Source organism: Charadrius vociferus, unplaced genomic scaffold (assembly GCF_000708025.1).
Source record: "Charadrius vociferus isolate BGI_N301 unplaced genomic scaffold, ASM70802v2 scaffold62, whole genome shotgun sequence".
In the NCBI taxonomy this organism is placed as follows: Eukaryota; Metazoa; Chordata; class Aves; order Charadriiformes; family Charadriidae; genus Charadrius; species Charadrius vociferus.
In genome coordinates this window covers 3301791-3324088 of record NW_009647419.1, presented here as the reverse complement: position 1 = coordinate 3324088, position 22298 = coordinate 3301791, and the positions used below count along the sequence as shown (strand labels likewise).

Sequence of the window (22298 nt, the reverse complement as noted above, 5' to 3'; positions counted from 1 at the left end):
ACTGGTCGCGGGTCGGGCTGGAGGCACTTTCTGGAGACTGGGCCGAGGGTCCCCGCCGGTGTTGGTGCGGGGTCGCGCCGGGGTTTGGGGGGGAAGCTGTCGGGCGGCCCTGCAGCCCCGGCCCCGGGAGTGGTGCGCCCACCGGCCCCGGCGTCTGCTCCGGGGTTTGATGTGGCAGTGTGCAGTGCTTGTGCCCCTAGTCCTAGCGAGGTCCCTGTGCCATCCACCAAACCCTGTCCCTTGGTAGTATCTCAATGCCTGGTGTCTGTCTGCGGGTGCTTTGCCATCTGGGAACTAAATAGCTTCAGAAATAAAGCTTTGCTCAACTTGTAGTCCCGAGCATCCTGTTCGCATCTCTTCCCCGAGAGCCGATCTGGTGGGTGAAAGTCCCTTTCCAGCAGCCAAAGTCATAGACACTGCTCAGCAGGTTCTAGCGACTCCCTTCCCAGCTAATTTGGCAACTGCTTTCTTACATGGAGATGCAGACAGTACTGACAGAGTGTGAGGCACTTGCCTCTTGCAGCAGGAAAAAAATGGCATTGGTAGTAAGTGGGTGTGTTGGTTAATTCAGGCAGTTGGCACCGCACTAATAGGACTGCCGCTGTGGGGAGCGTTACATTGCCCCAGAGTCGATTGCTTGGCCCCACTCAGTGAGCTTTCTGTAAAATATAAGAGCCTGTGCTGGGAGGGAGCAATTCCTCCACAAGGCAGGGCTGTCACTCTTGGCAAGAAGGGAAAACAGCACTTTGCTACTGTTAGATCTTATCCACGGGCAGGATTGTTTCCTGCAGCCGCAGTTTAGTTTTTGTTTCTTTCAGCTGGAGGCTGGACAGTCCCCTGTGGTTTCAGCACAGCTTCCTGTCCCTGGCTACCCTGTGCAGTATGTGGCCCAGCAAGTCTAGGCTTGTTGCTTTTTCAGTCTCAGCTGCCTTGAAAGAAACCCACCCCCTTATTTAGATGACACCTCAGTATGTGAATGTGTTTTTCTTAGAGCTGGAAAGCTGGTAGATGGTAAGAGAGGAAAACTTCCTGCAAGTAGCCTTTTCTCACTGCATAGCTCTGCTGCCCAAGAGCTGAGCTGACAATTCAGAACTTCCTTCTGATGGCCTTTTGCCACCATAAGCACTGCTGTGGTTAGGAATTGAGCTTGAAGGCAAGGAGAGGGCTATTGCCTCTCCTGACCTGTAAATCGGTGTCCAGAGGAAAAGGAAGTGCTTAGTGTTGGCAGCGCCATTTAGTCTGCCAGAGTACTTGACTTCCTGCAGGCTCCAGCCCTTTCTCAGTGGTCCTTAGACCAAATCAGGGGGAAAGCTACTTCAATATTAGCTATATGTTCTCTTTGGAAAGCTGGAGCCTGTTGTGGTTGGAGTGAGCTTGATGAGTACATGGGCCTTTCTGTGACAACCCAGTTTGGCTGCAGCCCTTCCTGGGAGAGTTCTTCTGAGCACGTTGTGTAGTACAGGCAGTCCTAATCAGGTCTGGTTCTCCAGAACTGCCAGGCCAGTGACCAGCTTGCTGTACTGCAGAGAAGTCAGTAGCTTGCTTCCTTGTGTCTGTAGTTCTTCTCTTTTGCAGAGGGAAGAAACACAATGATGTGAAAGGAAGTCAATGAAAAACTAATAGAGTGAGAGAGAGTATCAGTGCGCAGGAGAGGAGGCAGCAACTTTTGTTCCACTCCCCTGTTTTTGTGCTCATTGGGTGAATAGAAGCTGCTGGACAGGGTGGGAGTGGGATGCTGTGGGTGGCATTTTGGGTCATGGATGGGTGAGGGAGGAGACTTTTAATCACCTGCTGGCCTGTGCCTTTTTGAAACTGGAACTCTCACTGTGACTGTTAAACTGTCCCTATTCTTACTGGCAGTAAAAACAAAATCCCCCCAAAACAGTATTACCCACTGTGTCCCTTTCTAGCTTTGTCCTCTGGTTTTCATGATGTGGGATGCAAAAAGCAGAAACAAACCTAAAGTAAGTTCCAGTTGAATGTAGGAATGAATGGCAGAAGAGTCTGTGACCGAACAAAGTATGTTTCTGCCAATTTCCCCCTCTGAAATTATCAGCATGAGCTGCAGAGTATCTGGGCAACTGATGCCTATAGAAGTCCCTGCTGGCACAGCATCTAACCTTTCTGTCTTGTTTCATTCTCTGACCAGGCAGAAGATGGAAACATCGAGTACAAGGTGAGCCTTTTGAGGTTGCAGAAGGTCTTCCTCCCAGAGGGTTATTTTGCAGCGAGTAAGTTCACCAAAGACAGCACATGGGGAACATGTCCAAGGAAGGGACAGAAAAGTAGACGCTGTACTAAGGATCTGTCAGTCATCTTCTGTGTCTCTGTGCTGAACTGGAAGAGTTTGATCTCTGTACTCAATTTTAGGAATCTGTTTTAGGAGATGAGACCCACTGTGTTTTTCCTGAGATCTTCCTTTTGAGGGAGATAATAATTTGTCACTTTCTTGTGGCTGTTCTGCCATTTGCACTTACTTGGCTGCCGTGTCACAGATAGGTCCCACAGTGCTGTCTTTACGCCCACAGCAGGGAGGCTACAGATCCCTTTGGCAAGATGCAGGAAGTTCTTCTACCATACGTATGCATTTTTGTGAAATCCTTTCTCACCTGTCCTGTGGCTTCTGTGCAGACACTAACATGGGCTGTGTTTTCTAGAGGTGGGTCAGAGTTGGGGGCGTTGCTTCATGGTGTTGGGTTAGGGAGTTGCTAGCTTGGGCAGTGGGATTCCCTCTGCATCCAGGCTGCGACTGTAACTACCCCCTCCATTAAACAGCTAAAGCTAGTGAATCCCTCGCAATATCGCTTTGAGCACCTGGTGACACAGATGAAGTGGCGACTACAGGAAGGCCGTGGTGAGGCTGTCTATCAGATTGGCGTGGAGGACAATGGGCTGCTGGTGGGCCTTTCGGAGGAGGAGATGCGTGCTTCACTCAAGACACTGCGCCGTATGGCAGAGAAGTATGCGTTCCCTTTCATCTGCAGGACCCACAGGCATGAACAGCCTCCAGTAGAGAGGCTTGGCCCCAGGAGTCCCCTGAGGAGCTGGTGGCTCCATTCTACAAAGCCCTTGTATGACTGAAATTCCCTCATCATGAGGCTCTGAAAATACAAAGGCTTTTGGCTGGAAGCTTGAGGTTCCTTTCTTTCTGTTCCCAGCTTTCATCCCATCCACTTTGCTAGCTGTGATTCTAGAGGTGCAAGAGCTGCTGAGTACAAGTGTGTGTCTCACTCCTTCCTTTCATGTTTGTTGCAGGGTTGGGGCTGACATTACAGTACTGCGGGAGAGGGAGGTCGATTACGACAGTGACGTTCCAAGGAAGATAACGGAGGTGCTTGTCCGAAAGGTGCCTGACAACCAGCAGGTAGGGACCTGCGACTTGGCTGTCCTCTCCCGCTGGAGACTTAGAGGCTTCATAGAAGCAGCTTCCTTGTGGGATGGGAGCGCAAACCCTTAGAGGCACTTTGTCATGGGTTGGCCCATAACAGATAAAGAGCTGCCAGAAGGAGGCTTGACGATAACGCTTTTCATCTGCAAGATTGTGGTTGAGGCAGATACCAGTAGGGGAGATTGCCTGGATCAGAGGTGAGAAATCATTTCACTTCTATAGCAACAGTTCGGATGCAGGCCAGTGTGCAAAGAAGGAAGGATTTAGAGGTCCTGCTGCAGCAAATGTCCTTTTTTGTAATATCAAAGCCTGATGTGTCACATCACAACTCTAGAGAGTGTATCACAACTCCTGGGCAACGGTTTGCTGGGAGCAAGAGCAGAATCTGAGCGAGATTACACTGCACAGTGTCCATTGTGGAGGGAAGCTCTCTGAGGCACTTCTCCACTGCCATGTAGTGTTCACGCACACCCAGCACAGCAGTGCTTGAGTTTCATGATTTCTCTGTTCTTCTTCCTGTAGTTCTTAGACCTGCGAGTAGCTGTGCTGGGGAATGTGGACTCAGGGAAGTCAACCCTGTTGGGTGTCCTAACACAAGGAGAGCTAGACAACGGGCGGGGCAGAGCACGCCTCAACCTCTTCCGGCATCTCCATGAAATACAGTCAGGAAGAACGTCGAGCATCAGCTTTGAGATCCTCGGCTTCAACAGCAAAGGAGAGGTGAGAGAGTGGGCTGCTGAACTCAGAAAGCTGTAGGAACATAGGACTACCGTCCTGTTACAAATGTGAGCAGGCACAGTTCTGTGTCCCTTTAGCTGAACCTGAGTGCTACCTGTCCATTTTCAACAGACATTGTTTCTTGCACCTATGGTGAATGATCGCACTAATTCTGAGGTCAAAGTGGATAGATAAGAGCTGGGTTTTCCTCACTTGCCTGCTGGGGGTCCTTCTCTTAGTGATTCCTTATGTTCTTCAGGTGGTAAATTACAGTGACTCCCGAACAGCAGAAGAGATCTGTGAGAGTTCTTCCAAAATGATCACTTTCATTGACCTGGCTGGCCACCACAAGTATCTGAAAACAACCATCTTTGGCCTCACCAGCTACTGCCCGGACTTTGCTATGCTGGTGGTTAGTGCCAACACTGGCATTGGTGAGTGTTGCCCTGCCTGCACGGACTGACAGCAATGTGTGAAGAGAAATGAAGAATGGGGGGGAGTGGGTCCTTTTTAGCTGGGAAAGGTTGTCAGAAAAAAATATTAGTCTGGAAGCCTCTATTGATTTCTTATAAGCTGGTGCCTATGAGAGCCTGGGAGGGGAGCAGAGCTGGGATCCTCTTACCAGCTGTAGACCGCATTAAACTGTACCCCAGACAGAGACTCTTTGTTTGGAATTTGAGTCTGTGTTTGTCAGAAAAAAAAAAAACAAAACCACAAAAACTTTGACATGTTTTGAATCCTGAAGCCTTGTAAAAGGGCAGCTGGAGTTCTCCCACATCTTTCCTTAACATTTTTGTGACTGTTTTCTGGCAAACTCTAGCCCAAGAATGAAAACTACTGCATCTTTCTGAAGCAAACAGATCAGTCACAAAAATTCTTGGTGTTTTTATTTTTTCTGGACTGATGTTTGGTTTTGTTTAAAATAATAATTTTGCTTTTTCAGTGCCTGATGAACTAAGCAGTTAGGGTGAAATCTCTAGAGTGGGCCTGTGGGAGAGTCAGGAGACACAGCTGTCCCATAAACAAGCAACAGTGGTGACTGCTACTGCACCTACACTCTCCCTTGTCTCCTGCAGCAGGCACAACGCGAGAGCACTTGGGCTTGGCCATGGCCCTCAAGGTCCCCTTCTTCATTGTCATCAGCAAAGTTGACTTGTGTTCAAAAGCGACGGTGGAACGGACAGTGAAGCAGCTGGAGCGAATCCTGAAGCAGCCAGGCTGCAACAAGCTTCCCCTGCTTGTGAACTCAGATGACGATGCTGTTACGGCAGCACAGCAGTTTGCACAGTCTCCCAAGTAAGGGGCAATTTCTTTCTTCTGCTGGGAGCAGGCAATTCAGACTGGGCCACTGTGCAGAGCTGGGGAAGGGTGACCGCGCGGGAGGTGACCACATCATGAACATCTTGGCTCCTCATCAAGTTTCCTATCTTTGCATTCTCCAAGAAGGCATTTTCCCCTCCCAGACCTTTTTCTGGGTTCTGGGAGCAGAAGGTGCCCGAGGCTGCACTGGAATTACTTTTCCATGACTGAAACATGGGTTGGCAGGGGATTAGTGCCTCAACCAACCATTGATGCAGAGGTTACTGCAGAGTTGTACCTAGCCCGTGTGGCCTCCTGCTCTGGCCATTTATTGCTGTAGTCTCTGTCTTCTTGCTGGACTCAGTAGATTCAGAATCGCAGTCGCCTTCCGCAGCTGTGCTCTTGCCTTCTGCTTATTCCTGTCTGTTTGTGTCTGACAGCATCACCCCAATCTTCACACTGTCCAGCGTTTCTGGGGAGAACCTGGACCTCTTAAAAGTCTTCCTCAACATCCTCCCTCCACTGACCAACAGTAAAGAGCAGGAAGAACTAATGCAGCAACTCACAGAGTTTCAGGTGTGTAAGGGTAGTTTGTTTCCAGTTCTGGTACTGCACTCATTGCTGTGACATGTAACAAACATCTGAGGGCTCTGGACACTGTGTGGAGAGAAGTGGTGAACTCCTGGACTCTCAGGAGACATTAGAGTAAAGAAAGGACTTGCTCCTCAAAAAAAGCCTGTCAGGCTGGGCTCTGCCCTAACCAAGGCATGCCCAGCTTAGAGGTAAGATTGTTTCTGTGGTTGCCACTTAGAAGGCAGAGGGGAAGGTAGTGGGAGCTGATGAGCAGCAGAAAGCTCACCTCCCTCCACACAAGGGGCGGACACCTTGTTCTCATTCTGGAGTGCTGTGTCTGAGCAGTTTGTTCTTGTTGCCTTGCTGCAGGTCGATGAAATTTATACTGTGCCAGAAGTGGGGACTGTTGTGGGAGGAACTCTGTCAAGGTAAGTGAGGCCAGGCAGACGAGTGGGTGTGAACGGTTGCTGGAGTTCCCACGAGGTTAGAGTCACCCACTGCAGGTGGAAGCAGCGTGAGGCTCAGTCCTGACTGCTATCAGATGACTGAGCCAAGCGAGGGTAAAGCTCTACAGCATACGGGAAGGTGTCATGAGCAGACATGTGGTGGCCATCAGAGAGTCTGCTCTAAAGTTGCTGGATTAGGAATGTGACCTGTAGCGTGCTGAAGGAATGCATGCTGGCACCCAGAGTTGATAGAGGTTAGCTGTGATCCCAACACATGTGTTGCACAAGATCTCAGGCAGGGGGAGGAAATGTAGAGGGCAAGTCCTCCCATCCCAGCAGAGCTTAATTGCATGTTGCCCTGTGAGAAGGCAGCTGTCCCTCAGTGTTTGGGACTGATCAGAGCAGTTTGGCTACCAGCACATCCACACAGGACAGGCGTCAACTGCAGTCTGTCCAGCAGAAACAATGCGGTGTGGCAGAGCACTAGGGACGGAATGGCCCCCATCTGAGGGATATTCGTTATTCTTAGGAGTGATAGTATGGCTTTTGCTCCTAATGTAGGAAATCCCTGTTCCCACCAGCTTTGCATCCCTGTTAGCTGATCCTGAGTAAGAGTCCAAGGACACTCACCTCCTTGGCCCTGGGGAGTTCGTGCAGGTTGATCTTGGAGGGTGAAATTTATTCCTTGTCTCCTGATGAACTCTGTCCTGCTCTTCTGCCACGGGCAGTGGGATCTGCCGAGAAGGGGAGAACCTGGTGGTTGGTCCCACCGATGACGGGAAGTTCCTCCGGCTGAAAGTGTGCAGTATCCAACGCAACCGCTCTGCCTGCCGCGTGCTGCGAGCTGGGCAGGCAGCCACGCTGGCCCTTGGACCCTTTGACCGCTCCCTGCTGCGGAAGGTGAGTCCCGCTGTTGCCAGGTTGCTCACTGGTTCAATAAGCAGGACTAGAGGCTTCTCTGGAGATCCCCCATTGGTAGGGTGGGAATGAAGTTGAGGAAAGGAAACTTGCTGGAAGGGGAGGAAGTAGTCAGGCTACAAAGTAGGATGAGTACAAGGCTGAGAATGGGATGCAAGACCAGGTCACAGAGTGGAGATGTGTTTGTGGTCTTGGGGGCTGTTCAGAAGCATGGGACTGTCCCTAACTGGTCTGAGCTTTGGGTTGTTGTGCAGGGCATGGTCATGGTGAGCCCAGAAATGAACCCCACCATCTGCTCAGTGTTTGAAGCTGAGATCGTGCTGTTGTTCCATGCCACGACTTTCCGGAAGGGATTTCAAGTGACGGTACACGTGGGGAATGTGCGACAGACTGCTATCGTAGAGAAGATCCACGGAAAGGTAGGCATGGGAGGAAAGAGGAGGAAGATGGACCTCACTGTAGGGTTTGTTTGGATTCCACCACGCCCTCTATTAAAGCTAGGGGCTGCGGCTACTTGTATCTTGAGTAGCTGTGTCCCTTTCTAAGAGGACACTCCACCCCTTTATCCTGCCCATTTAGTTGCTTTTCCTCCAAACATGTTAAAGAATTCCCTCCTCACAAACAAGCAGCATGATGGACTACAGCAAGACTGTGCAGGATGGCGAACTCTCCATTATCCAGAGCTTGTGTCTTCCTGTTTCCCCTTATGCATACAATGAAGGGCTCAAGCCATGCAGTCTGAGGGAGGCATTCTGCTCATTTACCTCATCTTCTTAGCATCCACATGCACCTCTTCTGTACACGTTGGTATGGTAGATGTATCTAAGCTCTCCCCTTTTTCTTTTCAGGACAAGCTGCGGACAGGAGAGAAGGCAGTCGTCCGTTTCAGGTTCATCAAGCATCCTGAATACTTGAAGATCGGAGCCAAGCTGCTTTTCCGTGAAGGAGTCACCAAAGGCATTGGGCATGTCACTGACCTCCAAGCCATCACCACCAAAGAAAACGGCTTGGAGGAGTCCCTGGGGCCTGGACAGCTGAGCTTCTGACTACCACTAGGTCAGAGAGATCTCCAGTCACCAACAGCCGGGGAGAAGGATGGAAGCTCGCATGGCTCTCTGGGTGATACCTGGAGCTGCTGCTGCCCCATTCTGGTGTGGGTGTCCCTCCTCCGCACTGTGAGATGGAGCCTGGGAGAGTTTCTCGCATTCAGTGCCGTACATGGGGCAAGTTAAGCGTGTTCTCCACATTGCCTGCAGCTTTTGTTACCCTGCCCTCCTTCAGAATAGATCAGAGGCACCTGCAGACCTGGGCAGGCAAGTTCTGGCTTTGTTTACTGTTTGAAAATTACTGGTTGGGAGGAGCAGAACCCTTGAAGACTAGCAGTGAAGGGATGTTTTTCCATCTCTGACACAAGATCTGGTCCCATTTCTGCTCTCTGAGCACTGGGTTGATAACAATCCTCTCTTGAGTCATCCTGCAGCACATCCTTCCGGGCAGGGGATGCGAGAGGCCCTGCTACCCACAGCAGGGGCTTGGTTGAACCTCTCAGAATGCATCCGGGACACTTTTTAACCATTTTAATCTTGGTTGGCTTTAATCTGCTACGTGTCCATTTGTGTGTTAGTTTTGCATTACTCCAATCTGAGTGTCTTACTGTTGGACAAATGTCCTGTTCCCCACTCACGTGTACACACTCCTTTCAGCATCCCGCTTTCTGACTCCCGGGAAGCTGTGGCTGCTCCGAGTGGCACAGCCTCCTGAGGTAATGGCATGAAGGCAGAGTTTGCACTTCCATCTGTTCCTTGCAACAGCTGGGCAGGAGGCCGTTCTGCGGAGCGGAGTGGGACCTGGGCCTGTGCTGGCATGTGCAGGTTGTTTCCATGGATGTTTGGCTGCAGATGTCACCTGCGTGTCGGCAGCAGTGGTTTGCAGTTGGGCTCCCTGGTGTGGCTGTCCCAGGGCCCAGCCCAGCTTGCTCCTCACATGTTTGCCTTGTGTGTGAGGAGGACAGTCTGTGTTACTAACACAGAACCAGGTGACTTCTGTTGTTTAGATGTGATTTGACAGTGGCGTGATTTTAATTTCTGTTCCTCCTGGAGGAAGAATTCTTTTCTTTCCCTTGCCACTGGGGTTTGTTGTCAGAGGAAAGCTGGTGTTGCCAGCAAGGACTCTGTGCACAGTGTGGAGCACGTTTGTCTCCCACTCACTGTCGTGCAGCTCCCGTGTGTGACCGTCACGCCAGGTCACTTGTAGCCTGGAGGGTGCAGCAGGGGCTGTATAGCTGTACATAGGCTTTTGGGTTTATTGTTGACTGTTAGGCCAAATGTGTCGGTTGTGAGCAACAGGCCTTCAGCCAGCCCCGTTGCATGGCATGGTGGCCTGACAGGCTTGACTGAAGAGAAGGGCAAGGGCCTGTGATAGCACTTGGATGCCCAAACAGCCCTTCTACCATCCTGAGAACAAGTTCTGCTTCTGGGCTGCTGGCACAGGCAGTGCCTGCAGGGCTGAGCAGTGGGTGTCGCAGAGTGGCACTCTTCGCTGGGCTGGGCTCTAGCAGGTGGGGAGGTGGTAGCTGCACCCTGCGAAGAGGATGCTGAGGTGTGGGGAAGCCGGTGAAATGGTGGTATCAATGAAGGGATTCAGCGGCAGCTCAGTAGTGACAGGAGTGACCTGTCCCTTGTGGGGAGCACTGTCCTAGCTGAAAATCTGCTTCTTCCCCATCAGCCCAGCAGTGAGAAAGCAGCTGCTGGCTAAGGGTCACTGCTCGAGCAGGATCCTTCTTTCTTCCCGTCCTGGCAGTGGTCTGGGTGTTACGCTGACATGGTCTTTCACCCATGCCTGCAAGAAGGACAGACCCAGCTGCCAGCAGGCTCTTCCCTTTGGTGCTAGTGGGTCACAAAGAAAGCTGCCTCGGGGGTGGGTGGGGGGACTCCAGCTGTTTGCAGCAGCCCTGGTGTTTTCTGCCCCAAAATGGGCAGGGGGTGCTGTGACCTTCTCTGATATAACTGATGGCTGGTCTCACCTCATCCCTGCCATCTGTGGCATGACTGTTCTTGGTGCCATGCTCTTCATAATTGCTGTTTTGTTGTCTTGAATTTTTCTAATGCTGGAGTTTGTCCCTGTTCCCCAAGCATCTATATATAAATGTACAGAATAAAGATGTTTTATTGAGCTTGCTGGTTGAGTTGTACAATGAGCGAGGGTGGAGCTGGGCTCTTGCCCTGCTGCCCTTGGAGCTGGGTCACGGTTGCAGATGGCTGCCCTTCACCCCTTCCTGAGCTTCCTGCATTCAGCCCTATAAATACCATCCAGTGGCGTGGAAAGAATGCACGCGCGCTGCTGTTTACAACCACGCTCTCCCAGCTTATCTGAGCAAGCCTGAGTGTGCAGCCTGGGGTGACAGGCAGCCACGTCACCCTGAGCACAGCACTTTGGGCTGTTGTGGGTGGAACAGGCTGCGGTGAGTGCTTCCTCGCAGCCACAAATTCCCCCCAAGTCTAATTAAAGGGATGCTTTCTAGGGCACACATCTAACCGGTGGTTTGTTTTTAAAATAGCTTCGACCTTATCAAAGGATTTGTGACTGCCTTCTCTCCATGAGAACAGGTTGTTCCCTTGGGACAGGCAGACGCAGAAAGGCTTCCCTGTGGAAGTGACTTGTGTCACTGAAGGGATTTGCCTGTTCTCAACTTGTTTTTATGTCAGGTAGTGGCATCTGCAGAGTCCGGTCCTGCCAGACACCTAGGAAATGAGACGTGCCGCTGTCACAGGAGCGTGAGGCAACCCTGCCAGACTGGTTGCTATTTCTCTTTACGTGAGGACTTTGGGGAAACTTGTCACTTTGCAACGTGAGGACTGTCATTAATGGGAGTGACTCCATAATTCCTTCCTCTGCTGATTACCAGCAGAGCTGCACGCACCAGAATGAGCTGCTTGTGCTTCCTGAAATCTCGCAACTGTGTTGTCAAGTTTTAGACGCCCCCTCCACTGACAGCAGTGTAGCAGCTTTCCAGTGCAGGCCGTCTGCAGGAGGGAGAGCAGCTCAACAGCTACAAGTAGCATGGTGCAGTTCAGAAAAGAAAGGGACTCCTCTGCTGATTACCAGCAGAGCTGCACGCACCAGAATGAGCTGCTTGTGCTTCCTGAAATCTCGCAACTGTGTTGTCAAGTTTTAGACGCCCCCTCCACTGACAGCAGTGTAGCAGCTTTCCAGCGCAGGCCGTCTGCAGGAGGGAGAACAGCTCAACAGCTACAAGTAGGATGGTGCAGTTCAGAAAAGAAAGGGAAACAGCACATGCAAATACAGCTGCACTGTGCGTCATTATCTACTGCTCGGGGAGGGGAACCCTGCAGCTGATGAAACTCTCTGCAAAGTGTTTCCAAACCCCACCCAGTGCTGCCTTGACGTGGCATGTTCCTTCCCCCTGCCCTAAGAGCTGGGTTCAAATTCTTGGCAGCAACGCTTCTGGAAGAGGCTGGCGGGCTCCAGGCAGCTAGCAATAGAGCACAGAGCTGAGCCCTGCTGGGCTGCTGAGGACAAGCACATCTCTTGCCCTGGAGCTGGTCTCACCCTCTCTCAGTGCCTGCTTGTTCCTTCCATGATATTCTGCTTTGTTGGCTCTGTTGTAATTTGTGGAGCACTGGGGCTGTCACTCTGGTGTGAACTGTGGCCGAGAGAGCTGAACAAGTCATTTGGCAGAGTATGATCAAAACAGGTACCTGTCATAAAGTTGCATGTAGTATCACCCAGTCTCTGGGACAAAGGAAAAATGTGGTTATACGCTCTTTCATGTGATAGAGGAAAGCTTTCACAGAGGGCTGTGTGACTGTGACATGATTCCCCTTCCTTCCACGAGGACTCTAGCAGTAGGCTGTTTATGTGTCAATAGCAATTATCAGGAACTGGTGCTGAGATTTCAAAAGCACACCAAAAAGTATGCTTGTGTGGCTCCACAGCTTCCTCAAATCTTATTTGACAGGAGCAGTCTTTCTTGTGTGCTCCGGAGCTGGTGATGAGTATCACACAATGGATTGCTACACAGAGGGAATTGACAAACCATCTATAAGAAAAATATTGATGAGGAGGGAATAAAAATCAGTGTCTTCCAGGTGGAGAGGGGAGAAGGAACGACAGGCCTAAGCTACCAAATATAGGTTATGCAGTAAGGGCAAGGCCTGCAGGGGTTTGAGCCTAGAGACTTGGCTGGGGCTTCCCTGGGATAAGTGACTGTGCTTACATTGCCTGCTTTTACAGGAGGAACGTAAAGCTGTAAGAACAGAATTACCGAGCAGTGATGCTATGGAAATACCCATGGCAGGAAGTGTAGGGGAGAGTATGATGCAGCTTCTGGTAGCACTGAGCAGGCAGAGGCAAGCTAGCTGTCACCAGCTAAGCTGGGTACACCCAGCGTCACACACAATTCACAAGTTCCAGTTCTTGGGTAGAGATAATTTATTAGACTTCTCTGCATTAAAACCTGACAGGCAGTATAAAAACTTTTAACCGCATTTAAAAACACTGATGCTTTCTTTAAAAACACTGATGCTTTAAAAACACTGATTATCTAAAAACTCCCAGCATGCCTGGGAGTTAAGGAGGTAAGCGCTTAAAGAAAAAATCTAAAGTTCTTGTCACACCTTCTCTGGGTCGTTTTGCACTAGATCCTGCTGGAGTCTTGGGCTTGTTCTTTGCCTTGGTGGGAGACCTGGAAGCTGCAGCCTTTGGGCTGGGAGCTGCTGCTGGAGCTGTGGGAGCACTGGGCTCCAGGAAGGAGTTTTGCAGCTCCAGAGCAAAGTGGTAGTCCATGTGCTCTGGGAACTCCCACACCAGGACAAGCTGGCCACACTTCTCACAGCGCTGCTGGTCCCCTGGCGACGTGGGAGGGAGCAGGGCAAGCTCAGGAGATGGTGGCAAATTCTGCTCGTTTCCCTCTGTAGCTGGCTGTAAGTTCAGAGTGGTCCTGGAGCTGGGTGGAGTTGAGGGTGTTTGCATAGCACCAGACAGTGACTTCTCACCGGGAAGCCTCTTGTAAGGAGAATTAGGACTCCCATCCCTGGGACTCTGCTTCACAGGGGACTCCAGGTCACACTGCACAGAAGCAAGTCCAACACCATTCCTCTCTTGGTGCTCTGGGGAGCTGGGCACAGGTGACTGTGCAGCAGTATCAGTGGGCAGGCTGGCTGCTGCCACCATCTGTGACTGCTGCCTTCCTGCCGCCTTTTGGAAGAACGACTCAATAGCATTAGCTGGCTTCTGCCTAAGCTCTTTGCTTGGGCTCCTGAAGAACTTGACTTTAGGCCTCTTAGAAGACGTGGCGTTTTGGCTGCCAGTGGCAGTGCCATCAGGCTGGGTATCACTCGTCAGGAAGGTGGCAATGCCTGCAGAGAGATGTGTGGCAGGCTCTGAGAACTTGCTTGCTGAGAGAAGCACCGATATGAGCGGCGGAGACCTGCAAAGACCAACAACAGTTCGGACACCAGCCTGGGAAGCAAGAAGTCTTTTGAGGTAGGACTTTAAGCAACATAAAATGTTCACAGGTAGAGGACAGGGGAACCACAGTCCAAGTATCTGGCAAGGCGTGGAAGAGACATTTCCTCTTAAAAAATGTTTATATTGCTACAGCCAGAACAGAGTCTCACAGACACAGCAGGCTGTGCTGGGCAAAGCAGAAAGCCTCTTTCCAAAATGTTTCCCCAAGGAAAGGGCACTGGAGCAGGGGCAGCAGGCTGCCAGCCTAGACTTTCAGTCCACCGCAGGCCAGAGCTGCTGCGAGACTCCCAGTCAGGGTGAGAGGGCCTTCAGGGAGCAGCAGCCTCCTTGGAGCCTAACAGATAGGACCATCTTGCCTTAGCTGTGCCGCAGCCTTCACTGCGGAACAGGAGGAAGTAACAATGAATATTACCTTAGTTTTCCTTCCTGCCCCAACAGCCCCCTCCCAAAAAGCACCTTTGACCTTAGGGGAAGAGAGCAAGGCCTAGCTAACTTCGCCAGCCCAGCAGTGCAAGGACTGCCTCGCTCCAGCTGGACACCCCTGTGCCAGTAGCAGTCATCAGCTCCAAGTACAGAAGTCAGAAGTGTCTGGCCAGATGTGGGACTAGGAAGAGGCCAGGCTCTCACCGCTGTTCTGCTGTTAACAAGTGGAGCTTGCTGTGCTCTGCTGTGCTGGGGATTGCTTTTCCTACCAGTTGGCATAACACTCTCGTTCCTTTCTGTCAGGTCCCTGGCTCACCCTGCTCCTGCTGCAGAACAACCCCTGATGGGGATGTGAACCACTTCCACACTCACCAGGCCGCCTGGTGAGCCCCAGCCATGTTGCAGTTCTGGATGAGGGCAAAGGCATCGTTGCACATCTTCTGGGCATCATAACGGGACAGAGCGCAAAAGCGCGACACCCGGGTGTCTCCCTGCATGCGGATGACCACCATCAGCTGCTTGGCCACTCGGTGGTTCTGCAGAGAGAAGACGTAGTTGAGTTTCAAGCGACACCTGCAGGAAAGAGCAGGAAAGGCCGAGGAGAGTGTCACAGCCCAGAACCCTGTGCTATCACCTCCTGATGATGCTGTGTGACAGATGGCAGCTTGTCCTGCCTGACCTAATCTCCAAGAAACGAGATACAGGACAGCGAGTACTTGTACAGCTGTGCCACACAGGATGTGCAGCAGTTAGTCCTTGCTTTCCTTCAGAGGCAGCTGTGCACCTTTTCTTGCCCCCCCGCAGCGATGAAGCTAGCAGATTAATCTCACCCTGGTCTGCAGTCTACCTTCCGGATTTGAGTGTATCGCTTCCTCTCACAGCCCACAGCGCAGGCAGAGCTGCATCAGCAAAGGGCTTGCAAGGGAGCAGCAGTGCGACAGGATGAAGGCGCAGTGGCTTTCCTTAGTCCTGCAGTGTTTTGGGGCAAAACCATCCTTCCCTGGCTGGGCTCCTGCACAACTCTGCTCAGGGCACCTCAGCGCACAGGCACGCATCTGAGGGCGCGCAGAGTTCTTCCCCCCGACACACACCACCCTCAGCATCCTGCAAACAGCTCACGGTGCAAACGCGCTGCATGGCTTCCCGAAGGCCAGCGAGGAGAATGCTGTTCCCACGCCTGCCCTCCTTACCTGGCTCCTGTCCTTGGTCAGTCTAGATTCCAGCTCCAAAGCCAGCTGCAGGAGCCAGTGTTGCACCTGGACAAAACAGTGATAACAGACAGGTTTGGCCTCTGCTCACAGCACTGCCACCGGGCCAGAGGAACGCTCTGCACACCGGGGAATGCTGGAGGGGGATCAGACTGGAATGGACACAGACTATCATGAGGCCCCATATCTGGAGTACTCCTGCAGAAATCAGCCCAGGTCAGGATGCAGTACTGGAGGCAAGGCATTGTAGATACCATTCGAGTCCTGCAGCATTACTGCTAGACTTTACCAAGTAATCTGGGTCCCTTGCCCTGGATCTCTCTTTGCTTCTCCCTACAGCTCTGTGGGAAGCTCTCCCCAGCTAACAGGTAAGGTGCATCCTCCCTCTTTCTTTGGGCTAGTTACCTTCTTTCTAGCAACCAAGCCCTCAAAGCTTGGCACTGTGAACACCATTTGAACAGTACAGGCCCATAGTTTTGCTCCTGGAAATTACAAGGTCGGACCTCTTTGTGCAGTTCAATGCATTTCTGTCAAATGGGGATTTCCCTAATTTCTGGGGCCCAAATCAACTCCTCCCACTCAGCCCCTAGGAGTTTCAGGGGCACCAGGACACAGAAAAGCAGCAGTTTTGCAAGCTAGTCTCAGCTTTTAGCATTCTCATCTTCTTCAGTGCAAAGGTCAAGCCTTTTGCTAGACGTAGGCTTCTCCCACCTCCTTCTGCGTCGCCAGGGCTGTCTTGCCAGGGAAGTTCTTGCTGCAGCCAATGGACTGGGGCAGGTACCGGTTTTTGACGGGTTCCTCTTCAATTCCTCTGCACAAGTCATAGAGCCAGGACCTGAAAGTCACAGAGGACGGAGGAGGTGAAGGCAGCCACAGACAGGCAGGCATCACTGGGCAGCAAGTCAGCCTTCTGCTGAGCCGTGCTTTCAGCTCTGTGCAAGCCGTGACTCTGCCTCTCATCCCCAGCTCTGCAGTTGCAGCCACAGCTGAACAGGCAGGCTTCCTTCAGGCCACAACTGCCTGTCAGTGCAACTCCTCCGCCTCTTCTCCTGAAGTGGCAAGAGTTCACCAGTCCGCAGGGCACCCCAACAGCTGCTTGAGGCCCAGAAGTGGTGTTTCAGGCTTCAGTCTAGCCCTGTAATTTCCTCTATAATGAGACTGCCAAGCCTGCCTGCTTCCCAGCCTGCAGGGAGCCCTTCCACAGCTTGGCCCAACCTTAGACACTGTAGAAGAAGGCAGAGGAGCTGGCTGACAAGCAAAACATTATCCTGTGGATGGTGCTTGGGAGCAGGCAAGACTGAAAACCTGTTTGCGGGCCTGCCAGACCAATGCTTCTCAAAGATGTCATTGAAGTTTTACCTTCCAACCTTCCTAATCACAGCAGAAAAACCTGTGACCAAAAGGAAGTCTCAGTTCCTGCCAAGAGCGAAGTTGCGGTGCGTAGTTTATCATTACCCAGTTTTGTCTCCAAAGTGAGTCTGGAGCTCTGTCTCACTGTACTGTGTCAGCTCCCCAATGTACTCTACTCCCAGGGTGTCTGTGATAGCGGTGCCAAGCTTGCCTCCCAGGTTACGGCTACGGCAGAGAACAACAACAAACAAAACCAAAAAAACAAGAAAACACAAATGAAACATCATGTGGAGACTACACCAAGTCTTCTTGTAGCAGCTGTCCCTAGATCGGCACAGCTAGAAGCAGTCAGGGACTCACAGGACAAAAGGGAACACTTGGTACATAACAGCTATTCTGCTCTCAGTAGAAGTACACATAGGACTTAAAGTGGGAATTGTTCCTTGGCTCACCCAGTTGCGGTGCTTCTCCCAAACCATGCTGTGAAGAATGCCTTACATGCTCTCTGCTTCCTCCTACACAGACAGGACCTTTCCCAACACATCCCCCTCTCCGCTGCTAGTGAGACACTGAAGGCAGTGAGCAGCAGTGCAGGTCTAGAGAGCAGGACCAGGGATGCACTCCTCTGGAGCAGCAGTGCTGGTAACTTTTCCCCGTGCCAGGAAAAGTACTAGTGCACAGTGTGGATGCTCAAAACCACATCTGCTCTCTGAGAGCACAGCTCTGTCACTCCCACTGGGGGACAGCTATAGCCTCCTTGCCCACAGTTGCTCCTGGCTTACACCTATGCACCCCACCAGTCATCTTGAGCACAGCTCTATCCAGGGAAAGGCTGCCCACAGGATGTTAGTGAGCTCTCTGAGTGTGGTCCCTTCACCAGCAGGGCTGCAGCTCCCAAGCATGCTCCTCCTGAATCGTTACTCACAGCTGTGAGGGATTAATGGCAGGACTTCCTCTCCATTTCTTACAAGCATTGACGAGCAGTTACTGTGGAGGTGAAAGCCTTTGCTGGCTGCTATCAATTAGCATCAAATTGTTCTCTGTTGAGGTGGGCAGGAACAGTTTCCTACCCCCAAGTCACTTTGGTTCTGCTCACACAAGCAAGGATGGCAAACCAGCAGGAGCAAGTACCACAACAATGAAGACAAACAGGGCTGTCTTCCTGATAAAAGCCTGGCTTGTGAAAGCACCGCACCAGCATTTTGAATACATGCTCTTGCCACAGAGCAGCTCAGCCTGAGCCCCGAGCTGCACAAAAGCAGGCAGCTCCCCAGTACTTACATATTGCCGACGGGCAGTTGACTGAAGAGCTGCGGGACAAATCGTGAAGATACTAGTGTCTGGCGGTTGGGCTTGTTTAACCCACAGGCCAGTTTTGCCAGTGTCTGTAACACAGAAGAGGGTGGAAACCTTGTTATTACAAACTTTGCACTGACTTTATTGTGGCTACCTAACGGCTTGTGCTGTATCACCTCTAAGAGCTGCCTTTGGAATAGCTGCTAGGAAGGACATGCAGGTTGCACCATTGCTTGCTCCCAGGTAGTACCCACCTTGGGACTTGGCACACACTGGCTGGGTGCTCCGAAAGCACTGCTGCTTCCAGACTTTTAGCTCTGCAAAGGGCTGGACTCCTGCTCCAGACAGCTTAGGGGATCTGGCTCTATCACCTGTTCTGGTTGGCTTAGTTTTCCACTGGGCAAGTATGCTAGAGCTTCCAGAGCATCCCCATAATCCTCCCCATGCTATTTCTCTCACTATGTCTTGCTCCTTCATCTTCTGTGTTTGTCTTGCTTTTTCTCAATGTCACTATTTTATTCTTCTCTCTGTGAGGTCCACAGCAGCATAATGCTGCAAAAGGAAATCTGCAAAATACAGAAATGCTGGCCTGGAAGGGATGTTCTCTAGCCTAGCTGCTACACAGCTTCCCCTCCCACTCTAATCTACCACAGACCAGCCTGAAAGATGTTTAGCTGGGTGTTTGGGGTTTTTTTGAACAAGTCTAATAATTTCCTCTTTCACTGCTTTACCACACATCCTATAGCTAAGCAAAATTTCTTTCCTGCCTGTTAAGCTATGATCTTTATTGACAGCCTGTTTTACAGGCTTACATATGTTCTCTTTTCTACACAAAGTAGATCCCTTTCCTTCAACTTTTCATATCCAGTCATTTTCTAGTTAATGTCCAGTTAATGTTATTCTTGTTTCACTGGAGACTCTTCCAAGTTTACCCACGCTGTTCCTAAAGTGAAGTGCTGCAAGCTGAACCAATTACTGAGACTTCATGGGGAGAAATAATTTACTTTTTCTGACACCTTCCCTAATTTGCACATGCTGAGACAGGATTTGCCATTTCTACAAGAGCACTCAATTTTCTGACTCATCCTGCTGCTTGTCCACAATAACTCCAGGCTACTTCCTGACCTACTGTGACTTAGCCAAAAGCATGCCGGTTGTTTTTTTCCTATCAACCACTAAAACAGTCAGTGAAGAGCATAAGAACCACTACTTATGGTTAGAGTTGGAAGCGACGTTAAAGATCATCTAGTTCCAACCCCCCTGCCATGGGCAAGGACACCTTCCACTAGGTTGCTCTGATCATCTTTGTGGCCCTCCTCTGGACTCGCTTTAACAGGTCCGTGTCCTTCTTATGTTGGGGACCCCAGAGCTGGATGCAGTACTCCAGGTGGGGTCTCACGAGAACGGCGTAGAGGGGCAGAATCACCTCCCTCAACCCGCTGGCCACGCTGCTTTTGATGCAGCCCATGATACAGTTGGCTCTCTGGGCTGTGAGCACACATTGCCGGCTCATGTTGAGCTTCTCATCAGCCAACACCCCCAATATTGGCTTTTAGTAGACCTCAGACAGATATCCCCAGGATCTCACGCTAAACATCCCAATTTGAGTGCAACTCATTGAACAAAATCATTATGGAAAACAACATATTTTCTTCAGCTAGATGCACGCCCTTCAGATAACCTCAGCCATGTTGTGTTTTGCTAGGGTGTCTTCATCAGCTTATGCGACTCAGGGTGAGCTGCATTAGAAACCTTAAAGTCAACACCTCACATTTGCAGTTTCCCCTGTATATTAGGCCACTTATGCTGTCAGAGGCGGCACATAAACGAGTTAGGCACAAGTGGTTCGTGATAAAACCATACTGTTATCCTCCGGGTGCTTCCAAATAGCTCATTCAATTATTCAGTCTCATTTATCGGCTGTGTTCCTGGTGCATTCTAACAAGTTAGCTCAGTAGGAAGAAAAGCGCCTCAGGAGAGTTTTCTTTTGAAAAACTCTGAGCTTAAAGCAGGAAACATCCACCTTGAGTTTTAGACAGCAGTGGCTGTAGCCAGGGAATAGTTTTTACTGACACAGCAACTTGGAGGAAGAATACTGGTTTGGGGCACTGAGGTGAGTCGGGTTGCTTTTCCTCTTTCTGGTCAATCAATCTTTACCCCTGCTGGCTGTGCTTTGGGTGATGCTCAGCCAGCTGCTGAGAGCAGCCACTTTGTGCATGACAGCAGTTGCAGAAACAACTGGACTTTGATGCTGCAGCTATAGAGGGTTTCTTGCTGAGTGAAATGGAGGGTGGTTTACTGAGAGCACCTAGCACTTGTTTCAGCCTTTGCAAAGGGCGCTTATCTGTACAGTTACGACTTTAAAAATGCAGGCTATGACCAAAATGAGAAAAGGATAAAGACAAAATGGATTCTTTGGATCTTAAGGGAGATACATTTCATCTAGACTGCTGCAGAAACAACTGGAACGATTACCAGCTGCACACAGGTACTAGAGCTAGTTCTGCACCAGCTCACCTTGAAACTATAGCAGACTGTGAGGCAGAAATGAGCTAGCTGAAGATCACTGGTATAGAAATTTCCAGTGGAAGGGATGTTCAACTTGCCTTTTTGCTCTGCTTAACCTAGAATAACAGAGAACATTCCTGATATCCCTAGCAACTTCTCCCAGCTTCCATTAAGTTTCTATGCCAACATTCTTTTTTTTGTTGCTTGTTTTAAAGGGAGCAAGGAAATTATGGTGCATTGTGCTATCCCTGAAGAACTGTATATCTATATAACCAAGCACAATGCAAAGATTACCAGGTCAATAGCCTACAAGTGGCCGTGCAGAACACACTACAGTGCCTCCACAGCTCACCTCTGTAGATACAAACCGTTTCTGCAAAGGCCGAAACAAGTGCTAGGTGCTCTCAGTAAACCACCCTCCATTTCACTAAGCAGGAAACCCTCTGTAGCTGCAGCATCAAAGTCCGTTTGTTTCTGCAGCTGCTGTCATGCACGAAGTGCTCTGGCGACCGCTCTCAGCAGCTGGCTGAGCAGCACCCAAAGCGCGGCCAGCAGGGGTAAACACTGATTGACCAGAAAAACAACCCATCTCGTCTCAGTGCCCTAAACCAGTATTCTTCTTCCTCCAAGTTGCTGTGTCAGTAAAAACCATTCCCTGGCTACAGCCACTGCTGTCTAAAACTCAGGGTGGACGTTTCCTGCTTTAAGCTCTCATTTTTTCCCTGAAGAAAACTCTCCTCGGGGAACTAAAAACCCTTTCTTTCCTTCTAGGGTACACCCAGAACCCAGGCAGTAAATTAATTGAGTGCTGACTGCATAGGCCACATCTCTGGGAAAGAAATTCCTCCCCTTCCCAGTTGTCTCATAATTTCCCTGAAGGTGTGCTCACACATGGCTGCATTCCTCCCTCAGCTCAGGAGACTTGGAAGATTGCATAGGAGAGTGTCTACAAGACATTCTGACTCTGCCACTCAGAAGAAATCAGGCTGATATGTTGCACACGTACCTTGTTGTGCGAAATCCCAGCTGAACACCTGAATCCGGTGGCTGCTTCTACAGCCACCCTCATTTCTTCCACAATTACTGCCCCCATGGTCAGCTGCAGGTCAGGACAATCAGGGTTGTCGAAAGACAGCGACGACAGCCACTCATGCAAGCCACGTTGCCGCAGCTCCTCTACAAAAGGGGCACAAAGGGGATCAATGTGGGCATTTCTTGTTGAGCCCAGCAAAGGGGTCAGTAGCGTCAGCGAGCCCCAGCGAACAGCCCCCCGCTTCTGTAAGTGCGTGCCAACAGCAACGATGAGAAGCGGGCACCTTAAAAGCCATTCATTGGGGAAACCACAGATCCCCCTTTAACATGTTCTTGCTTTGGGGGGGGGATAAAGCACCCCACCCTCTACCTCTGTCGACGTATGGGGTGTGTTACTGATGGAGTGGGACAGGACCAGCAGCACTGGGATCCTTTCTCGCTGCGTTGTGCAGCCTCCAAGCGAAGCCGTTAGACCTGTGCCACTGCGGTATGCAAAGCACCGGCCCAGTCGGCCGAAGCCCCGCAGGACCACCCGGGGACCGACTGGGTGGGTGGGTGCGTACCCTTCCCGCCGGGCTGGGGACCGGGCTCTTCGGGCAGCCCCTGCACGAAGGTGGTGGGCAGGAGGGCGGCGGCCAGGGGCTGCCCCCG

At 51.0% G+C, this 22298-nt stretch overlaps 2 protein-coding genes across 2 annotated transcripts; one reads left to right on the top strand and one right to left on the bottom strand.

Annotated features, from left to right (window-relative positions):
• The first annotated feature begins 2155 nt into the window (after window positions 1-2155).
• On the top strand, window positions 2156-8387 carry GTPBP2 (GTP binding protein 2). The gene is made up of 11 exons (XM_009880410.1): window positions 2156-2176; window positions 2776-2960; window positions 3256-3364; window positions 3911-4108; window positions 4365-4539; window positions 5182-5401; window positions 5845-5980; window positions 6347-6405; window positions 7152-7323; window positions 7596-7760; window positions 8190-8387. Exons 2-11 carry the CDS (start codon window positions 2827-2829, stop codon window positions 8385-8387), a joined length of 1566 nt encoding a protein of 521 aa, XP_009878712.1. The 5' UTR covers window positions 2156-2176; window positions 2776-2826.
• A 4543-nt stretch (window positions 8388-12930) lies between these two features.
• On the bottom strand, window positions 12931-22295 carry POLH (polymerase (DNA directed), eta; the record flags this gene model as incomplete). Its single annotated transcript, XM_009880449.1, has 8 exons — window positions 12931-13789; window positions 14626-14789; window positions 15444-15509; window positions 16173-16296; window positions 16917-17036; window positions 18093-18196; window positions 21622-21791; window positions 22211-22295. Coding segments are annotated over 8 exons (1692 nt in total), but the record flags the coding sequence as incomplete, so codon positions are not given.
• Window positions 22296-22298: the final 3 nt, after the last annotated feature.

Bases quoted from the DNA above. Each gene is read 5' to 3' on its own strand.
- GTPBP2 (XM_009880410.1), top strand. From the start codon at position 2,827: ATGAAGTGGCGACTACAGGAAGGCCGTGGTGAGGCTGTCTATCAGATT. The intron at 4,540-5,181 runs GTGAGTGTTGCC...TGTCTCCTGCAG, and splicing joins TAGTGCCAACACTGGCATTG to CAGGCACAACGCGAGAGCAC. The intron at 5,402-5,844 runs GTAAGGGGCAAT...TGTGTCTGACAG, and splicing joins CAGTTTGCACAGTCTCCCAA to CATCACCCCAATCTTCACAC.